The sequence below is a fragment of the Peromyscus maniculatus genome, chromosome 14 (genome assembly GCF_049852395.1).
Source record: "Peromyscus maniculatus bairdii isolate BWxNUB_F1_BW_parent chromosome 14, HU_Pman_BW_mat_3.1, whole genome shotgun sequence".
Lineage (NCBI taxonomy): Eukaryota > Metazoa > Chordata > Mammalia > Rodentia > Cricetidae > Peromyscus > Peromyscus maniculatus.
Genome location: NC_134865.1, coordinates 71,146,318 through 71,167,410, shown reverse-complemented (window position 1 = coordinate 71,167,410; position 21,093 = coordinate 71,146,318). Strand labels below are relative to the sequence as shown.

Sequence of the window (21,093 nt, the reverse complement as noted above, 5' to 3'; positions counted from 1 at the left end):
TAGAAAATGCCTAGATTTAAGAATCAGGAGGGATTTGTAAAAAGTATTGGACTTTATAATGCTCTTCAAAGGCTGTGTATTCACAGCTGGGCCACTAGCTTGTGATGTTCCTTAGTGGTGGTGGGGCCTTTAGGGGGCAGGGCCTAGTCCAAGGAAATTAGGTGTGCCCTTGAAGGGCATATCGGGGCACTCCTTTTTATATATCTGATACTATCGAAAGAACATTTTCTCCCATCGTGCACTCCAGCTGTGGTAATAGGACCCAGGGATCACTGAACTCTCTGAAACCAGAGGCAAAAATAAACCTCTGCTTCTTTTGGATTCTCTGTTTTATATTTGTCTGTATGGCAGGAAGCTAACAGTCGCTAAGCTGTGAGCCTCAGTTTGGCATCTTGTGAGGCCACTTCCAGTGACACTGCTGAACAAGGAAATGTGGGGACTGTCTTGTTATTAAAAAAGATCTTGCTAACAGAAAAAAAAAATTTATAAAACACCCGTAGAGTCTGGGTACACTGGCAGGTTATATACGCCTCTGTAGACCTGTTAGAGAACACAAACATCCAGACGCTGAAACCCTTCGTGTCAGGAGTATCGTGGTCCTGATTTGTTACTCCAGAGGGGTGTGTGTGTGTGTGTGTGTGTGTGTGTGTGTGTGTGTGTGTGTAGGTAACTGTTTAAGTGGAGCAGTGTACATAGAGAACTCAAGATCGTGTTTGAGTTTAGAATTTTCTAGAACATGCTCTTTTGCTTCAGGGTGTGGGGGGGCACAGATATTGCATTGGGTATAAAATTGGACATAAATGGAGTTATTGAGAGTCTTTTTGAAGTGGTGATTTTTGGTTTGAATATTGCGACAGCAGGTGGAGCCAGTAGCAGGAGTTCTGTTTCTAGGCCATTGAAAAGGCAGCGAGCTCTACAACCCTTACGTCACTGTGCTTGTTGCAAAGCTTTAGAATAGTCAGTTATTAAGTGTTAGCGTTGGAAAGCAATTGTAGTATTGCAGCAGGAAAGCTGCGCTAAATGAAAACCTAGTTGTCAGAAAAGAGGCTTGCATTTTGGATGTATTCTGCCCTGGAAAACAGCCTGAGGCCATGCTGGGGATCATGTGTTTACACAGTATACCCTGTGCCTCTGACCCACCACTGAGTTTAAAATGTGAGGAATATGACTCTGTGGGGAAAAGAGTATGAAAAGACATGATTATTCATAATAGTGTTATTTGAGTTATTAGATTGTTTTTCATTTTAAGTGGTAGTAAACATATAATTTAAGTATTTTTTCCTATTAAAAACTAAAGAACATTTGCTTTTTATACTATACAATTGTGAAATGATGACCTGCATACTTTATAACTCCAACTATGGATGTGTTATCTGAATATGTAATTAAGAAGACAACAGCATTCATATGCTCCCGTTTCTTATGAATCACACAGGGAACCATGCGACTAAACTCCGCCCCTCATTTCTCTGAGTGAGCTGCAGTGATCGGAGTATGTTTTCTTTCTCTCTGAATTCTGTTTTTTCCCTAAAGTGATGGTTCATTTTACTGGCCATGTAAATAAATATGACTTACTTTTTGCTGTTATTTTTTGGAGTTAAAGATGATTCAAAACACACATCTTAATGTTTTGTTTTTTGTTGAGAATTGGAAATGATATCTCCATGATCATTCTAATTTAGTCAGTACATGTTACTTACCCAGAAAGCATGTAATGAATGCTCTTGCACACAGGCTTCGTGCTAAACACCGGGGATGAACTTTTAAACAGCACATATTCCTTTTCCCTAGCATCTCTCAGCTAGACAGTCAGTCAGGCCACTGCCATAGGGACCCAAGCCTTTCCTTGAGTGTGTTGTGACCTCTGGGCTTTTGGTCACAGTAAAGGAATTCAGCTGAGAGACATCAGAGACCTTTAAAGTGGAGGAAATGCTTCAGTTGTATCTGGAAGATGTGTGATTAAAAATTCACTAGGAGAAGTAAAGCAATAGGTGCTTTCAGGCAATGTATTTACGTGTGTCAGGGCACTAGGTGCAAAGAGCCTATGGATGCAGAAGTATCAGGATGCTTGCTAGAGGGGCTGGATCTTGGGCTGGGGTAGGATGCTGATGGGTCGTACAGGTTGCACAAAGAGCCTGTGGATGCAGGAAGCACCAGGATGCTTGCTAGAAGGGGCTGGACCGTGGGCTGGGATAGGAATCTGATGGATCTTACAGAATGCACACCACCTATGAATAAATTATTCAGGAATCTCAACAACTCTAGACATGATTTAATTTATTAGCTTTTGGAGTTCATGAAACTAAAGTTATGGATATGATCTTTGGGTACATGCATGGCTAGACTTCAATTTCAACCTCAGCTAGCATTTTAAAATATGTTCTCTGGTCACGGGGTGATTAGATGGGAATGGAGCTGCATCAATCTCTGTCCTTAGCAACTACAGGAGGAAAAACTGCATATGCAAATTCAGTGCAGTACAGTCTACCGTCTGTATCCAGAGTTGCTGCACTTCAGCCATCTATGATGGAAAGTATTTGAAAAGAAAAACCACTTCTGAGCTGAATGCATGTGGACCTTTTCTTCATCATTGTTGTCTAAGCAAGGCAGTCCAGTTATATACATAGCGATTATGTTACATTCGCTACTACAAGTCATTTGTGTAGGGTTATACTCAGGCACTACATCATTTAGTCTAAGGGAGTTTTGCATCCTCCAGTTTTGATACCTTCTGGGGGAATCCCCATCCTCCACGAACCCCAGTGGACATGGATGGCTGTATTTATTGAATACCTGCCGGACATTGTAGCGCGGAGATAATGCCTGCTCCCTAAAGAGTAAGGCCAGCTGCCTCCCAGTCATTTTTCCTCTCAGCTGTCTCCAAAATGTCATACAGTTAACACATTTAAGCCACAGCACTTCATCTGTCCCCTGGTCCTGCTTTTCCCCTGGGCCTTTTCATGCCTTTAACTGACACCTCAGACCACTGAGTACTCAATCCAGAACCTCGGTGTTGTACTTGACATTGCACCCGCCATGTCGAACTCCTCCTCCTCGAGTTGTGTCATTTCTGTTCCAAAGCACGGCCTGCCGCCCCGCCCCTCCCACTGCCGGTGCACACAGGGCTCCCGCCTCCTAACCCCACTCTCCTTTTATACGGTTGCTTTTACCCCCAGTCCTTTTTCACAGAAACAATAACCCGAAATACCTTTCCCAGGTCTAAATCAGAGCATATCCTTTCGCAATGAAAACCCTTTCCCGACTTCCTCTTGCCGCCTCGGTTATTTACTGCAATCCCCAGGGGCTGAGAGTCCCGGCCCCTGTGCCCTTCGCCAACTCTGTGTTGTATTTCTTCCTCTCTCCCTGAACCCAGTCTGGTTGCGTAGCCTTTCGTGTCCTGCCCCGCGGCCTTGGCATGTGCTGTTCCACTGTCTGGACCACTCCTCTTCTCCTTCTGTATCTCCATGGTGTAGGTCTTAGCTTAAGAATCTCCCCCTCTAAGAGCCCCCTCCTCCAGTCTGTGCTACAGGGACTCCTGGGTGCCTCTCACACAACCTTCCAGGCTTCTCCCCGCCATCGCTCATGCCAGTTTTCAGGGATGCCTGCTCTCGCAGTCCAACTGCGCAATGGCCACCTCCCATAGTACGCTGTGTTCCCTTGGAACTGGAATCACACTCTTCCTCACCTTCCCCCTCCAGCATTTATTACAGTGGCTGGCGCATAGTGGGTCTTTAAAAATTGTAAAATAATCATTTAGAAGCGTAAAGCTACATGGATTTTTTTTAAAGCTTGTAAGTCATTAATCTCAAATAAGAAAAAAATAAAATTAAGAAATTTATTTGTTTGTTTGTTTGTTTGTTTGTTTATTTTAATGTGCGTTGGTGTTTTTGCCATGGGCGTTGGGTCTCTGTAGTGGGTAACTAACTGTTCCACCTATGACCTTGAAGTACCCGCCGGGGCATGGCCACTGGAGACCCTTAAGATCTGGGATGCACATCTGTGGCTCTCTTTCTTTGCTCCCTCATGATTTCGGATGCTGGTATCGACTGGCTAGCTCAGTCGGTAGAACATGAGACTCTTAATCCCAGGGGCGAGGGTTTGTGCCCCACGTTGGGCACCAGATAATGTGAGAATGCCACAGAGTCTGCTTTAAGGGCAAAGGAATTTATTTGGGAAAGAAAACTCACAAGACAAAATAGAGGAATTTTTTATAGGATCCTGGAAGGGTGAGGCACAGTCCCACACTATTCTTCTGCCTGCAATCTGCCTGGTCTGCCCCAGCATCAAAACCATGAGGGAGCAAAGAGAGAGCTTCGTATGTACATCCTAGGTCTCGAGGGTCCTCAGCAGCCACTTCCCATGGGCAGGTACTTCAAGGTCATAGGTGGAACAGCTACCCACTACAGGTCCCCTGGAGCTGGAGTTATAGACAATTGTGAGCTGCCATGTGGGTGCTGGGAATTTGAACCCAGGTCCTCTGGAAGAGCAGTCAGTGCTCTTAACCACTTAGCTGTCTCTCCAGCCCCAAGAAAATTGCTTTAGCATTGTAAACTCTTAAAGCTATTTTGGAAAAGGCATATGGCTCAATATTATTAGTTATGTCGCCCAAACGATAAGAGTTACACATACTTACATAGTTTGGGGCTATTTTTAAAACAAAGTGATAACTTTTTAATGGAAATCCTACATTATGCAAATGAACTGCTCTTTCTACATATTTCAGGCTCAGTTCACTAAAATGTCTAAATTCTTGGCTCTGCTCCTTAAACCTGCTACAAAGATCACATTAGAATTCATTTTAATAGACATTGTAAGCACAGTACCCAACCTCATATCATCACGCTGGGCTCTTTTATTATGAGAGTCGCAGGAAGCTGAGCCTGAGGCCGTGAACACGTTGTGGGGTGTATCCAGGGCTGGGGATGGTGCCAGCCCTATTGTTTATGTAATATTCTTTCCACCTTTATCTGTGGCATACAATTGGTGTTGACTTTTGAGAAACTACTTCTCTGACCCCATCTCCCAGTCGGGGGAAACACAACCTGCTGAAATGACATCTGGCTAGGAAAGAAAAGTACTAAAGCAGCTTAGTGGAGGGAAAATTAGGCAACGTTCTTTAATAAGCGGTTCCATGCCTGCCTTTTGAATCCATCCATCAGAAGGAGAGTGTTCCACTTTTTCAAGGTCACGGATCCTTGAGAAGCTCAATCAGCCTGTGTATCTCTGGTGTTCGCTGTTGATTGCTGAGGTTGGACTTGCTTAGCGTGTGGTGTAACACAATGTCTTTCGGACTGTGTTTATAAGTAAATACCCTTTGTGAAAGATAAAACTCAGATTATTTGTGATATTTATCACTGTTCATGTCTGGCTTATTTCTTCTTGAAGAGGAATGCAGTCATCTCTGGCAAATTGTTTTTCTCCCCCCCACATCTTGTAGGTATATCACTTGAGGGGTTTTTAAATGTCGTAAAGAGAAAGAAGGAGGCACAGCTCTATCGCAGTGAGATAAGGCACATCTTCACAGCTTTCGACATGCACTGTAAGTGTCTTTAAAGTGTTTGCATGTAAGAATTGCTGCTGAGGAATTGGGAGTGGGAATAGATCCCCAGTGGCGCAGTTATTCTTGGAAGATCACTACCACACTCATTGGCTGTGGCCACAGGTGTTGGTGGGGATCCTTTCCTACTTCGGGATGCTTAGTTCCTGGCATACACCCTGGATGAAATAGTTACCGTCATGTAATTGGATTTGTGTGCTTTTCTATATATACCTATGTTGTATATATAGAAATATACACCTATGTTTCTATTTATATACCTATGTTGTAGTAGTGATAGCCAGAAGACTGGCCATATGGGGATATAGGCCACAAGCCACCCATGGACATGTGGAAGACACTTCTGCGACTCTCGCTTTCATGCATACCTGACTGGAAAAGTCATTTTCCACACTAGGTGTGGCTTCCAAGATTCATACGCTGGCTATGGTTGTATTTTCCCCTAAATAGTCATCTGTCATAGGTCTAATGCCAAGCTGAACACAGTGAACTTGGAAGACTGGAAGGTTTTGGCAGATCACAAAGACTTGAAACCTAGTGCATCATTCCAGTCTGGCCTCTGCAATCCTTTTCCTAGGACTTAGAGACCCAGAAAGTGCAAGGCTGGCGGTGGCCTTCCAGCTTATCTAGGACAGGGTATCACCACCACGTTCTGAAATTCCTCCAGGGAGACGTGTTCACTGGGTGTGTAATGACCTGTGTAAGATCAGCTGTAAATTACTGCTGCTGCTTCTTCTAATTTTAATAATATATTAAAATTTAACTTCCCATAACTGTTATGAATGAATTCCTATTATAGGATTAAGTGAATGTTTAATATTTTGTTTTTGTATAGATCGTGGATTTTTAACTCTAGAAGATTTCAACAGGGCATTCAGTCGAGTGGCTCCCAAGCTACCCGCGAGGACAGTGCTGGAGGTGTTCAGGTACCACGCTAAGATCGCTGCATCCACCGCCTACCCTTGTATTTACCGTTTGCTCTCAAGAATTTTTAGTTTAACAGGGAGCCCCCATTTATGCTGACTTTTCACTTTTGGACATTTACCTCTTAAAACCTAGTTTTATGGTCCAGGAGAGAAATCCGTCGTTAGTTGTGAGTCTAGCTACCTCTTTGACAGGGACTTATAAGGAGAGAAAAGGAGAACCTTGTGAGTTTATGTGTCACAATAAAGCTTTATTGATATTTGACACAGTGGAGAGAAGAGCTGGAGGCACCATGGCGGCCCCTCATTCACCCGCTTCCTAAGCGGCCGCTATTGGTTCACTTATGGTTTACACCTTAAGTGCCTCTCTTCAAAACGAGCAAGTAGCCTGAAAGCAGTCCGTGTCAGGAACCTGCAGACTGTCATGTCAGTGGCACTAGCATCAGCATGTGCAGACCTGAGAGAGTGGCCCCGCTGCCTCTTCTCTGATCCCTAGCTCGAGCCCATCATCCACTGTCACCAGTACATTAAATAGACTTTCATTACTAGCAACATCCAGAAAACCCCAAATACTGAAAGATCACAAGAGGTATTTATGTATTTCTCTCCAATAAACATAGGCAAACACAGGCCTGAATGATAACGTCATAGTTATGAGGGAGCTGGGTTCCCCATGTTGTTTCTCTGGTGGCTTTAACCCCTGGCTTTTTCGTTCGCTGGGATGGCTGTTGAAATTGCAGCTATATGATCTGAATTACGAGCAGTTGAGAGGAAAGGACAGAAGCCCTGAATCTTCTTTCGAGGTTCTCTATCAACCCCTTAAGCCCCAGTGACCAACACTTAGGTTCAAGGCTGCTTGTGTCTGCAGGGGAGAGAGAGGCTTTGGACAATCCTGTGCCTGCTTAGTAGAGGTTCTGATACTGAAGAAGAAAGAGAGGGAATGGATATTGGGGGACATCTGGCAGATTTTCCCTTTTGGGAGAAAAGTAATTGAATGGAATCTGGCCGGAAGCCAGCCCTGCTCAATAGAAATTATCAAGCAGGTTATTTGAATAAGGATTGTGCGCATTATCATTAACAGTGACATATATGAAATTCATTTGCTGCCTCGCTCACAAGCAAGCCATTGAGCAGGCTATTGAAGGAGAACATGTATCCTGATGCATACAAAGTGAATGCGGAGAATGTAGGTGATTTTGTAAAAGCAGGTTCTTAAATGTATATTAGCATCTGTTTATGTTGAGATGAACAGTGAATATCAATGTATTTCTACCTTTCAGTGGTAGATTTTGAGAGGAATTAAAAATTGGCATTTATTTCCATGTATAGAGAGAAATATATATAAAGGAGTTGCCCAAATTTGCTGACCTTTAAGTGTTTGATACATGGTTATAGTAGATGCTACCTTGTAGAGAATTTTGAAGAAAAACATATTTTTTTTCCTGGTACTGGGCCTCAAACCCAGGACCTCTTGCATGCTACACAGGTACCCTATCACTGAGTGATAACGTACCCAGCTCACTCTGTAGGTTTTCTTGTAGGCAGGACCTCACTAGGTTGTCCACGCTGGCCAGACATCTATCTGAAGGAGTGTAGCCACTGGTAATTAACCCCACATCCATGCACGTGTACATTCTTAGACTCAGTAAGTCATTAAAAAAACGTCATGAGAGTAAGAAGGGGGTGTGCTGGGAGGCAGAAGGATTCCAGAGGGCATGGGGAGGGGAAACAGAGGGAGATGGGGAATGACTACAATCAAAATACCTTACAAGGTACATGAATAAAATTGTCAGAGAATAAATTAAAATTTATTTTTGTAAAACAAGTCCCAAAACCTTAATACGTTTTCAAAATCTACCTGTGATATCAAGAAAGATAAATATTTCCGGGTTTCAGTCAACAGTAGCAAAACAATATTAATTGAACAAATTCAAACTGGTTAAACCTTTTCATCATCAGTGGGTGGAACTAAAAGCTGAAGGCATCAAGGCCATGCTCACCTGGTCTCATTTAGAGCTGTATAATTTAATGAGGTGTCTATGACAGCTCCTAAAGCCAAGTCTCAAATTAAACTTTAAATTGCTCAGTCAGAAAGGATTAAGTCAAGATGTTCCAAAATAATAAAGTAAATTAAATTGCATTGTTATTAAATGTTATGAATAATTTCTAGTGATAACAGTTATTTGCCACTACTAATAAAATCCACATGTTAAATTACTTAGCTATTTTCTATTATATTTTCATAATTACATAATTGTTAATATAGTAGCATGTGTGCATATAGGCTGTAAATACATGTATTTCTATTGTGGATTTTGTGCTATTAAGTTGTGTGCTGTTTACTAATGTTGTACGCTCAAAACAGTTTAGAGATCACCATAATATATAGCCAAAGCATTTTAGTTGGTTGAGTGTGCCTTGTTTAAGTCCATTATATTGGGCTGGGGGAATGGCTCAGCAGCTAAGGTCATTTGCTGTTCTTGCCAAGACAGCACACACATTGGGTGAGTCACAGCCACCTGTGACTTCAGTTCTGGAGGATCTGACACTGCCCTGGCTTCCAAGAGAACCTCAACACATGTACACACACACACACACACACACACACACACACACACACAATGAGATCTTCTAAAAATTAGTTTATTCTATCAACACCATGATCTATGAACTAGACACAAAAGAATATAAATATAAGCAATTACTGGACTCAAAGGGGAAAGAAAAGTATTTCCTGTTTGTGTAGATTGAAAGAGACCAAAGAGGTAAAGGTGTCTGACACCCAGTAAGCAAAAGCATACCCATGCCAGTGGTGCACGTGGTTTTCAGGCACAGGAAAACAAAAATGAGCTGCTGGAGCTCTTCACGATGTACAGTGCTGTTTTGGTTCCAAGGCCAGGCTCCCTCTCTGAGAGGCCAGAGAAGGTGGAGGAATTTAAACAGGACCAGAGTTCCTTGTGGTTTGATGACTTGGGGGGTGGGGGGGAGATTAATTTTTCGATCTAATGGCCGTCAGGTTCTTCCTGGAGAAATCTCTAGAGATCAAGAGTAGTCAGTTTTAGAAGTGACCACCCTTGTTATGCTCTCATTCTGCAAACCAAATCAGACTACAACTGTAAAACCAAATAAGCAAATAACAGCAGCAACACCTGTGTGGACGTGATGCATCAAAGACTTCCTTTACTTTAGCTTGATAAGAGCACCAGCATGTCCATAATTACTTCAGAGTGCTGCAAAATAAAACAGTATTTTTATAACGTTGGTGAATAGTTGGCCATTTTGTTGATGTCTAGTGGTTGTTGTAGCACAAGTAAAAGCAATATGATTTTCAACAGATGTATTTATTTCTAAAAGTCATATTCTGACTGTTCTGTAGCTATTCCTCTTTCTTTACTGTCTTACTCAAATCCATCTGATTTTAGTCCTACAATCAGATGGATTCAAAGCTCACCTCTGAATCATGTTCCATAGCTTTTGCTTCTAAGGATTGCATGAACCACATTTCCTATTGCCTTTTATATTCAGAAATACTTACCTGGAACATTGTACCTGAATAAAATTATATAGTGGGTCAATACTAAAATTTTATAGTCAACCTCTTTTTCTTTGAAATGCTGGTTTATTCTTTTTATTCTTTTTCTGTTTGCTTGTTTTTTTGTTTTTTCAAGACAGGGTTTCTCTTCTATGTAGTTTTGGTGCCTGTCCTAGATATCACTCTGTAGACCAGGCTGGCCTGGAACTCACAGAGATCCGCCTGGCTCTGCCTCTTGGGTACTGGGATTAAAGGCATGCACCACCGCCACCCGGTCACTGGTTTATTCTTATGTTGGAAGTCCCTTTTAAAGTTTTTTATTTTAATTTTTAATCATTTGTAGGCATGTCTGTCCGTGAGGGTTTGTGTATGTGAGTGCATTTTTCTACAGAGGCCAGAAGAAGGCATTAGATTCCCTGGAGCTGGAGTTACAGGCAGTTGTGGACTACCTGACATTGGTGCAGTGTTGAATTCAGGTCCTGTGCAAGAACAGTGTGTACTCTTAACAGCCGAGTCATCTTAGAACGTTTCCTGTAATGTCTATTTTCATGTGTGACCTGGCCACTGTGGCTTTTTACTTTGTGATTTGGTTTTGTTTTCCTCTTCTATTTCTTTGTTGAGCTGTATCTGATGATACTTCCTGCCTTTTTTGTTACTCTGCTGTCCTGTTATTTTACAATATCTCCTCTATGCCGTTCATGTGTATTTTCAGTCTTGTTGTAGAGAGGGGATTGCTTTATTGGGGAAACAGTAATTTTAGAGATTTTATTGTTAGGCAGGATATGGCGACGCTCACCTATAATCTTAGCATTTTGGAAACCAACACAGGAGGTTCAAGAGTTCAATGCTTGCCTCAGTCAGATAATGAGTTCTCACCAAGCCTGGATGACATGAAACTATGTTTCCAAACAAACAGAAATGTGCATGTCGGGGTGGAGCGACTGCTTTCAATATTTGAAACGTGGCAACTTTTCTTTTGTCTTAGAGGTAGTAGTCATGATTTGTGTGTTCATGTATTAAAGTCACTGAGGCTGTATCCTAGATAATGCTGTATTCAGAAGTTCTTAGTTAATTCTTTTCTTGATATCTCTCTCTCTCTCTCTCTCTCTCTCTCTCTCTCTCTCTCTCTCTCTCTCACACACACACACACACACACACACACACACACACACACACACAGAGTAAAAAGTAACATAAGTGCAAGAGATGTTACAAGTTGACTAGCATTGTATGTTACTGTGGAGTTTATGTCGCCTCACAGGCTGCTCCAGACACTTAGTGATCAAAACAAGCATCATGTTTCCTCTTTAACACTAATCGAACCTACTGGAAACTTTACAGTACTATCTTTTTTATGTTCAAAATTTTTTTAGTGAGTCTACTGAGTACAGTTAAAACTCTTTAACCTAGCCCTCCAACATCTGGCCCCCTTCCCAACATCTGGTTCCTTTCCAGGCTTGTCTTTCACTTGTCTTGAATTCCTGTCTCCCTGGCATGATGTTTATGCTGTTGATTGTATGATGTTCATTCTGTTTCCCTTGCCTGGTGCGGACTTGCCCTGCTCCCGACCGGCCCAGATTTGAACTGTCTTCTCTAGCACTGCCCAGTAGACCCTGTCCATTCCTGCGTTGAACGGTCGTGTCTCCTTTCTTCAAACTTGGATAGGATTTATGGTTATACATTCATCAATTATGTGCTAAACAAACATGCAGTGTTTCTGATTATCTCCATAAAGTACTTCAAGCTCTTTGAGTTTATGGATTTATCTCCCATCGTTTTTGGTCACTGGCATATTGCCTTATGCATTGCGGTTAGTAAATGATTGTTGGTCTATTTGGCCCTAATTTGAAACACCCAGTGCCAGTAAAAATTCTCATTTCTAGTTTTCTTCATGGTTTATTTCTCACCAACTGGGAGGAAGCACTTTAAAGTTAGGACTAGAGCCTGATGGCCGCATGCAGCCTTCTTTTCCTCCTTCTCCTCCTGCATGTGATTTTCATGAATTAACCTCTGGACCGCCTCTCTCTGCTTTATTGGGGGGAGGGGAGGTTTAGTTTACTTTCTAGTCTCAGCTGTCATCAGGGAGTGAACATTTTCTCTTGTGTGTCTATGTTTACTTCACCCCATCTAGACTCTTCTCCACCCTATTGTAAGTGTTGGTATTTGTATCTTCCCACCACCTGCCAACTGGTAAAGAGCTCTGGCAAGCCTCCTCCTCCTCTTCCCAGCCATTAAATGAAAAGTGTGTGTTCAAAAGGCCAATGTCTTGACAAGGATCCCGAGTGCACATCCGGATTGCTACAGACCAGCGTAGGGTGGAAACACAGCCACCAAAGTGTCCTCCAGCCATGCATGGCGACAGTCAAGTCATAAATGATATTTTTGATGTAAGAATCCCCTTCATATTACTTGGAGGAAGTTCAAAGTACATACATAGACCATTTAGCTCTCTTCTGAGGGACATTAAAAATTATTTGAAAATAAGAACATCATGACTTATTAAATAATACATGACCAATGTCTGAGTGTTGGTAGGAGGTTGAAGTTTAGGAATGAAATTTTAAAAGGGAGTGATGCATATTCTCTTGGCAAAAAAAAATGTGATATATGCCTCATGTCCCAGCTGTAACAGATGGGATGATTGTCCTGAGCTGGGGTAAAATGAGCCAACAGATACCTCTGTTTTACTGGAGGAAGCGTCTTTCAGAGTCACTGGGCCTACAGAATGGTGACTTAAGACAGCGTTTGTTTCTCCAGGTCATGGGCATCTCTGGAAATACTATTCCTCACCGTGTTCTTTGGCTGCCACCATGCCTGTAGCTGTAAGTTTCTCTGGTCCTACCTGGCCCCGCAGTCCTGCAGCCACTTATAAAATAATCACTCATAGGCTTAATATTAATTGTGAACTATATAGCCTATGGCTCAGGCTTCTTGCTAGCTAACTTGTATAACTTAACTCAACCCATAACAATTAATCTGTGCATCGCCACGTGTTCCGTGGCTTTACCTGCTTCCCATTACATGTTGCTCCTAGGACGGTAGTTCAGCATCTGCCCCCACTCTCCTTTTCTCCTCTCACTGTCTCTCTTGGATTTTCCCACCTGGCTCCATGCTGCCCTGCCATAGGCCAATGCAGCTTCATTTATCAACCAATGGGAGCAACACATATTCACAGTGTACAGAAAGACATCCCACAGTACCTGCCCTTCAGTGAGCAACCAGTTTGTTGCGTATCATTTTCTTGAGCCATCTCTAGTAGACTTGTTTGCCTGGCTTTACTTTGTATGTCAGAATGTGACTCAAGAATAGTCATGTGACCTGGGTAAGATGAGAGTTCTTATAGTCAGTGCCTACTTTGGTGAGTGCAGTTGTTTATCTGTAGTTATTTGCATGCTTCTATATAGGAAAATGTAAAGGACTTGAAATCATTTTCTCATTCTTCATAGCCACACATAGGCAGAAGTCACTAGCTCTATCTATGTGTCCTGCCCAAACAAGTAGATTTCTGAGATGCCATTCCCCATAAATATATATGATTATTATATATCAATCATAATTGAAAAGTACAAAATCCATCTACATAAATAGTTCTATGCTAGTTGTTTTTATTACCAGTTTTTTTTTTTTTTTTGAGGCCACATTGACAGAAATCATTTCGTTCTACTGGAAGAACGTCATTCTGTCACTATGAAGTTTAGAACTGGTGACACAGGAATTTAAACAGAGTTCAGGGACTGGATGGGAAATGAGTAGAGAAGAGTGATAGCTTTGTCATGTGGGGTTGATTTCTTGAGTTTACCTAACTAATTTCCTATAATCAAAGGTACATGATTTGAGAGGAATGAGTATGTAATCACTTTCACATTTCGGATTCCTAGATTCTCTATTTTCTCCTCATGCTAAAAACCATGCAGATACAAATTCTACCCATCTTTTAAGGCCAAGAGAGTAAGGTATTTCCTGTCTTGAAAGCTGGTTTTTACCCAATACTCTGTCCATATGTTTTCCATCCCCTAACAAGGAAATTGTCTGAACTTCCTGCTTTAAACTCCTAACCCTCTGTGAACATCTTTGTCTTGGTGGTTTTACATAGTTATTTGTATACACACATTCTTCCTTGCATTAGCACATGTGCTTAGCATGAGCCGGCATGGGAGAATATTTATGACCACACTCCACACAGCTCACTGCTCAGTTCTTTACTACAATTGGCTATGTAAGAAATGCATGGCTTATGCAGAGCATGGGGGCTTCATTGCACATCCTTGTCACTTGCTAGCTTGCTTTACTCTGCAAGTGTGATGCCGGTGCTGTGGAAGGGTCATGGGGTTCAGTGGAGCCCCTAGTTAGGAATCAGACAGGAGCTCTAGTCCCAGCTCTACCACTGACCTGCCGTCCCACATATCACTGAACCTTTTTAGTTGGACTCTCTTTGTTTCCACAGTAAGGGGGCCGCTGCCAGGCTTCTTCTGACTCAGAAATGCACGGTGGAGTTATTTATCATGGAGAGTGGCGTGGCAGACTTTTATTTTCTCTGTGTACCACAGATATTGAGAAGCCTCCACAGTATGAATACAGATGTGGTCTGTCAGTGTAACAAAGACCGTTCTCAAGAGGAAATTACTGGGCTTGACAGCCGTCCAATCCTAGGTTTAGTTTTGAGATGTCACTGTAGCAAGTGTTTGGGCCACTGTCTCCAAGCTCATCATCTACATATGTGGCTGAATAGCACATCTGTCATATAAGAGATGACTTATATATGTCATATAACTGTCATTAATTCAACTGTCATATAAGCGACTACTACATGGTTTCTTTCTGTGACCAAATGTTGCTAACCCGTTCAGTCAACCTTGGTATTATTAATAGCCACACATCATGAATGTATTCATGCCTCTTTCCTTTATAGCCAAAGGAATCAATTTCTTGTTTTTTCCCTTTGTGGTAGATAGTGAACTTTGGTGTGGGGGAGGATTTTAATCATATTGTGTGTTGTATTTGTGAAATAAAAAAGTGTGCATTTGAGAAAAGAACTTTATATTTTATGAGATATTTAAAATTACACTATTTTACTTCTTTTTTTTTTTTTTTCAAGATAGAGTTTTATTCTGCAGCCCGAATTGGCCTGTCACATGCTTTGTAGGCTAAGCTGGCCTTGAACTCAAAGCCATTCTTCTCCCTCTGCCTCAAAATTGTGTTTTAATGTTATGGAAAAATAGGTTCAGAATTTAAAAAATATATCGAAATTGCTATCCTAAAACCAGATTGAAGGTTTCCAGGACTAGGTTTTTATCAATGACATAGACACCTATGAGTTTGCTCCCTGAAGTTCTGACATCTTGTCTACCTTCCTCTTACACAGCCATTCTTTTCCATTAAACTCCATTGAATAAATAGACCCTTATTTTGCAGTGAGCTCTGGAGACAGGTATCAGCGCAGGGGCTTATTGGCAATGCTAATCTCAACCCCACTGAATCACTTGTATTTACTTTAATGTGATCCCTTCATGATTGATATTCATATTAAACTTTGGAAATCACTGTCTACCTTTCTAGTTAAATTTAGACTAATGAGAGTAAATTATCATTACATTTTAATGTTACTTTCTTACTTCAATAGCTTCTCATTGCTTGCCATAGAAAAATCTAGATTCTTTAGCTTAACGTGCAAAGCTGACAGACGAACAGAAACTGGAATGCCTTTTTGGCACCTTCTCCTACATTTCCCAGGTTAAATACCATTCCAGTCCTCTCACCGTATGTTGATCCTATCTTTTCTGTCTTCCCACATTTTTGCGCATGCCGGGTTCACTGCTCTTTTCCCCTCCCATCTTCCTATCTACTTACCTAAATGGTCTCCCTTGCTGCTCCAGCCCACAAAACATCCTTCATTTTCTCTCTCTCTCTCTCTTTTTTTGTCGGAGCTGAGAACTGAACCCAGGGCCTTGTGCTTGCTAGGCAAGCGCTCTACCACTGAGCTAAATCCCCAACCCCATCCTTTATGCCCTGTTCGCATAATCAGTAACTGTAACTGCTGTTACCTGAGGGTCTGCTCTGTGCCAGGCACTGTGTGGAAGCTCATGGGCTATGCTGTCTATGCCTGCTTAACAAATGAGGAAGTGTCTTGGAGAGGTCAAAGGATTTGCTCCAGACCACCTGCTGGTTAGTAGTGGAACCAAGGTTCAGACTCAGGCAGGCTGACTCTGCAGCTTATGCTCTCAATCACTTTCCTTTTGCAGTATCAACATTCTGCAGGCAGGGCTATGCCTTTGTAGCCCCACAACGTGAGCAAGGCAGGCACATTGCCCAAAAAGTGTTCTTGATAAACCGGTTGCATAATTATGTAGCTCTTCCCTGTTCCTGTGAATTGGTGAGGTGTGGTTTTGATTGTTGAGATTTCATTTGATTATCTGCCACATAAACAAAAGGCACTGTTTACAAAAATACACACAAAGGAAGCTGAAACAGCACTTTATCAAACGAAAACCTGCAAGCATTCAAGTTCAGGTTGCTTTCATAGGAATGCGTGCGTTACACATCTTTCCTGGGGAATTATAGCACAATACCAAAAGATCTGCTAAATACATTGTAAAAAAAAAAAAAAGAAAAAAAATCAAGTATGTAAAACTGGAATGAAGGTATACTTTTGACTGGGGGAGTATGCTAACCTAACTGTCTTCAGAAGGCAGGGTTGTCCTTGGATTCATTAGAGGACTTTTTTATTCAGTTGCAGTGAGTTCAACATTGTGGCTGCTAATTTCTACCTTGCTTGCATTCTCTGTCCTCTTCCCCTTCTTGTTTGAAGCCAGCTGCTAGAGAAAATCAGAAAGAACTGGAACGAAGTCCTCTGTAGCCTTGGTGGGGAGCCCTGTCCTGCATGCTCTTTCCCTTGACTTCGACGGATGGCTCATTGAAGATTTGAGTTCTCCTGGGCCCTGAGACAACCTCAGGTGCCAGCACAGTTGCACTGTGTTCTCACAACCTTTGCCGTCTCTCTCGTCTCATCTCCTCATCGCTCACGTCTGTCCTCCTCACTTGGGGAACTTGGAATTGCGCAGCCTCAGAAGAGGTCTCTGGTGGCCAGACATGCATCCCGTTGCCTCCCTCATCCTTCATTTCCCCATGCTGTGTCTTCCACACTCACCTCTCATTCTTCTCAGCAGCTGATAATCCCCAGGATTATTATTACTTTTTTCCCCCTTGTTTTCACTTAGGCCCACCGTTGGTTCTGGTCTCTGCCGTGGGTCCTAAGCTGTTAAGTGGCTCTGGTACATCTACTTGGTTTTTGTCGGTCTGCGGGTTTTGTCAGTCTGCGGACTGAGTTTACTGTCCATTTGCCTTCATTCTCTGGTACATCTGCCCCTCCCCCAAACACAGCACCCATCCTATGATCAATTAATTTGTGTGTGTGTCTCATCCAGTATGAACTCTGCTGAACCATCTTCCTGGATCATTTTGCTTACCCCCACCCCAGTCTGCATTGACCCCTGTGTGACCCATGCAGGGGTCACATTCACATTCATGTACAGACTATAATCTTTATTTCACCAAAGTTAAGTTTGGATTAGCCAAAGCCTTCTTCTGCCCTTAGTTAACTCCTCCGAGTCCGGGTAGTTGGAGAACACGTTCTTTTCCCAACCACAGTCTGATGTGTGGTACTTCAGGTCAATGCCATATCCCACGACTGTCCAGAAGCACTTGAACTCAACTGTCTTCAATTCCTTGCTACAGCATTGGCAAATTGTTGACCCCTTCTGTTCCTGTGGCCACATTCTTCCTCCAAGACACAGTATTCTTGGTGTAACCCTCTATCCCAAGTCAGCCCTCTCTAATAGCTTCTTCTCTGATGGTTACAGTTCTTCCTACCATGCCATAATGATGTAGTCCTGGCTTCTGCCTGTGGAGAGCGTCTCAGACTCTGCCTAGGTTCCGTGGCCACCCTTCTTCCCCTCCAGTCTTTTCTGTGGTCCTTTGTTGTTTTTTAAGGAAGGACAGTTACAATCTCTCGTCTCTCCTTCTTTCTTCTCTTCGGTTTTCACTAGTTCTCCTCTGTGCTTGTCTCATCCCCCCATTCTGATAGGAGACGTCATTCTCCAGCAACCATTGCCTCCCCTGTTATAACTTCTCTCCCTGCTGCACACCCACCCAGTTCCCCCAGCCTAGAAAGCTGCTTTTCCTCTTCCCTTTCTTCCCAGTTGTCTCTGTCCTTTTGGGGGTTTACTGTCAGCTTCCCATGGCTTTCAGCCTAAGGACCCTGTTTTTGATTTTCCCTCTTCTCCAGATTTCTTAACACTGTGTAAAGCCATGGGCAGTGACCATGGCTCCCTTTCATCCTACGCCATCTGTATATCAACTCCCGAGTCCTTCTGAAAGTCCTCCATGTCAACTGTAATATCAGCCCATTTGCTAGACTCCTTTCTTGCTAGTTCAAGACAAACTCTAGTTAGTTCTCAGTTACTTTATCTATTGGTCAAAGGAAATAAAAGTCATGGGAAACTGATAAATAAAGCAGAAATTTTATTTTATATAGCATATTGCTCTTCCATTAATGGTCAAGTACTTTTGTTATATCTCAAAAATGTATTTCTTGATTTAGTAATACCAGTCTGAAAATAATGGAGGAATAGATAATTCACAGTTAAAATATCAACACCAATAGACATGCTAATACAGAAGGGGAAATCTCATGGGGTCCACCCCTAGACAAAGAGCTATAGGCAACTAATGACTGCTACTAATTACTCTCTCCAAGGAATGAGCACCAGAATTGGTTATGTAATACAAAATGGTCAGACCTGAATCATACACACACAAGCAAGACTAAATGGACTCAGCAGTTGTATTTATATATTTACTTGTGTGTGTGTGTGTGTGTGTGTGTGTGTGTGTGTGTGTGTGTATTATATTTTCCTATTACCAATTGTCTTATTCATTTATTTCCATTGATTGTGTGTGTGGGGTATCATGTGTATACGCACACACACACACACACACACACACACACACACACACATATGTAACAATTATAATCAAAGAAAAAGAGTACATCAATTTGAAGGAGAGCATGGGAAGAGTTGGAGGGAGAAAAGGGAAAGTGATATATTTCAATTAAAATTTTAAAAAATTAAAAAATCTGCAGTCCCATGTTCAGACAGTCTTACTCACAATAGCCAAGATATGAGACAGCCTATGTACCCATCAGTGCATAGATGGATAAAAATGATTATGTGTGTAACTATAGATACATATCTTTATGCCATATAGGCACATACACACACATGTAAAGTGGAATGCTATTCCTTAAGAGAAAAGGAAGTCTGCCATGTGCCGCAGTTTTCAGAACATTATACTAAAGGAAATACACCAGGCAAAGAAGGACAGATATTACATAGTACTACTCACCTGTGAGGTCTCAAAATCGTCAGATTGACAGAAATGGTAGAACACACCATGGCTGCCAGAGTCCAGGTAATGGGGAGGGGGCTATTGATTAAAAGGACAACTTGTAGTTAATACAGTGGATACATCCTAGTGATCTAATGTGCCACATGGTAACTGTAATTAGAAGTACTGTCTTTTTTCATAGTTCTTAAGTACTCATAAAGCACATACAAACACCAAGCAGCTGTATCAGACGATGAGGATATTAACTAGCTTAAGTGTGGAAATTGTTACAAGGAATACATCAATGCAGCATAGTGTATACCATAAACATACAGTTTTTGTGATTGTACCTCAGAAAAAAAAGTCTATCTATACAAACTTAAGTATTATTTCAGGGTCACACTACAGGATATATAGAGATGAAAACAAAACTTACAAAATGCTTTTCCTTTTTAAAAAAGATTTTTTAAATTGTAATTATTATGTTTTTAATTTTATGTATGTGGGTGCATTGCCTGCATATGTCTGTGCAGCACATGTATGACTGGATGGGTGGGCAGAAGAGGGAGTTGGCACAATACTTTTCTTAACTCTCTTCTTTAAGATGCGTATAACCGACTCCTGCCTTCACATAGAAGCCTTGGAGAGGACACACCAGCACTCACTGAAGAAAAGGAAGGGCAGAGGAAGCAGCTCACTCACGCTGCCTCCTCGAGGGATATATCTGTCCTCACTGGAGAGAGCATTTAGTGAATATATAACAGGGTGAATAAATGACGTGAACAAAAAGAAAAATAAAACTAGAAAGAGAGGAAGTTTGCTTGTTCAGGGTTTGCGTGTCAAACTCACTTGTTAAGTTGGAGAGAGCAGCTATTGGCCTTTGATTTTGTATTTTCTTATTACCAATTGTCTTATTCATTCATTTCCATTGAGTGTGTGTGTGTGTGTGTGTGTGTGTGTGTGTGTGTGTGTGTGTGTGTGTGTTACAAGAATGTGAGTGTCTGTGATGTATGGGATGCATGAATGTGAGTGTGTGTATGTGTGATGTGTGTGGGATGCATGAATGTGAGTGTGTATGTGTCGTGTGTGGGATGTAAGAATATGAGTGTGTGTGATGAATGTAGGGTGCATGAGTGTGAGTGCATGTGGTGCATGAGTGTGTGTGGGGAGTGTGTGAATGCGGATGTGTGGGGGGTGGTGAATGGATGTGTGTGTGTGTGTGCAGAGGGGGACATCAAGCGTCTTTATTCCTCTCCATTTTATTCTCTTTAGGAAGGCTGGCTCTATGAACCAGAAGTTCTCCTTTTTGGCTAGTCTGGCTGTCTGACAATCTCCCAGGATCCACTTTTTTTCTACCCCCAAATGCTGGGGTCATAGGCACATGCAGCCACACCCAGCTTTTTTACCTGGGTGTCAGGTATTCAGATTTGGACCCCATGTTTGCACAAACAGGTGCTCTTACCCAGCTCCCACTTGTCTTCTTATGGGCTTTCAATCTCACAGTTTTACATAGAGGCCAACTACACGTTTGCAACCTCTGTTTGTCTGTCTGTCCATTGTCTAGTAGAGAAGTCTTCAGTGACTAGATTTTTCATATTGCTGTTGTTACTCATTCTTCAGGATACAAATTTGTCATGACCACAAATGACTAGATGTGCTTTGTTTAGGAGGCAAGTGTCCACAAATCTGTTCGTTTG

General features: G+C 42.0%; 1 protein-coding gene across 4 annotated transcripts in view; it reads left to right on the top strand.

Moving 5' to 3' along the window:
• Efcab11 (EF-hand calcium binding domain 11) overlaps positions 1–21,093 on the top strand; it is a 163,590-nt gene that overhangs the window by 25,881 nt on the left and 116,616 nt on the right. For all 4 annotated transcript variants that reach the window (XM_076551216.1, XM_076551217.1, XM_006986862.4 and 1 more), the window contains 2 exons: positions 5,438–5,539; positions 6,393–6,483. In XM_076551216.1, the coding sequence (XP_076407331.1) occupies positions 5,438–5,539; positions 6,393–6,483 (193 nt within the window). The remainder of the gene's footprint in view (positions 1–5,437; positions 5,540–6,392; positions 6,484–21,093) is intronic.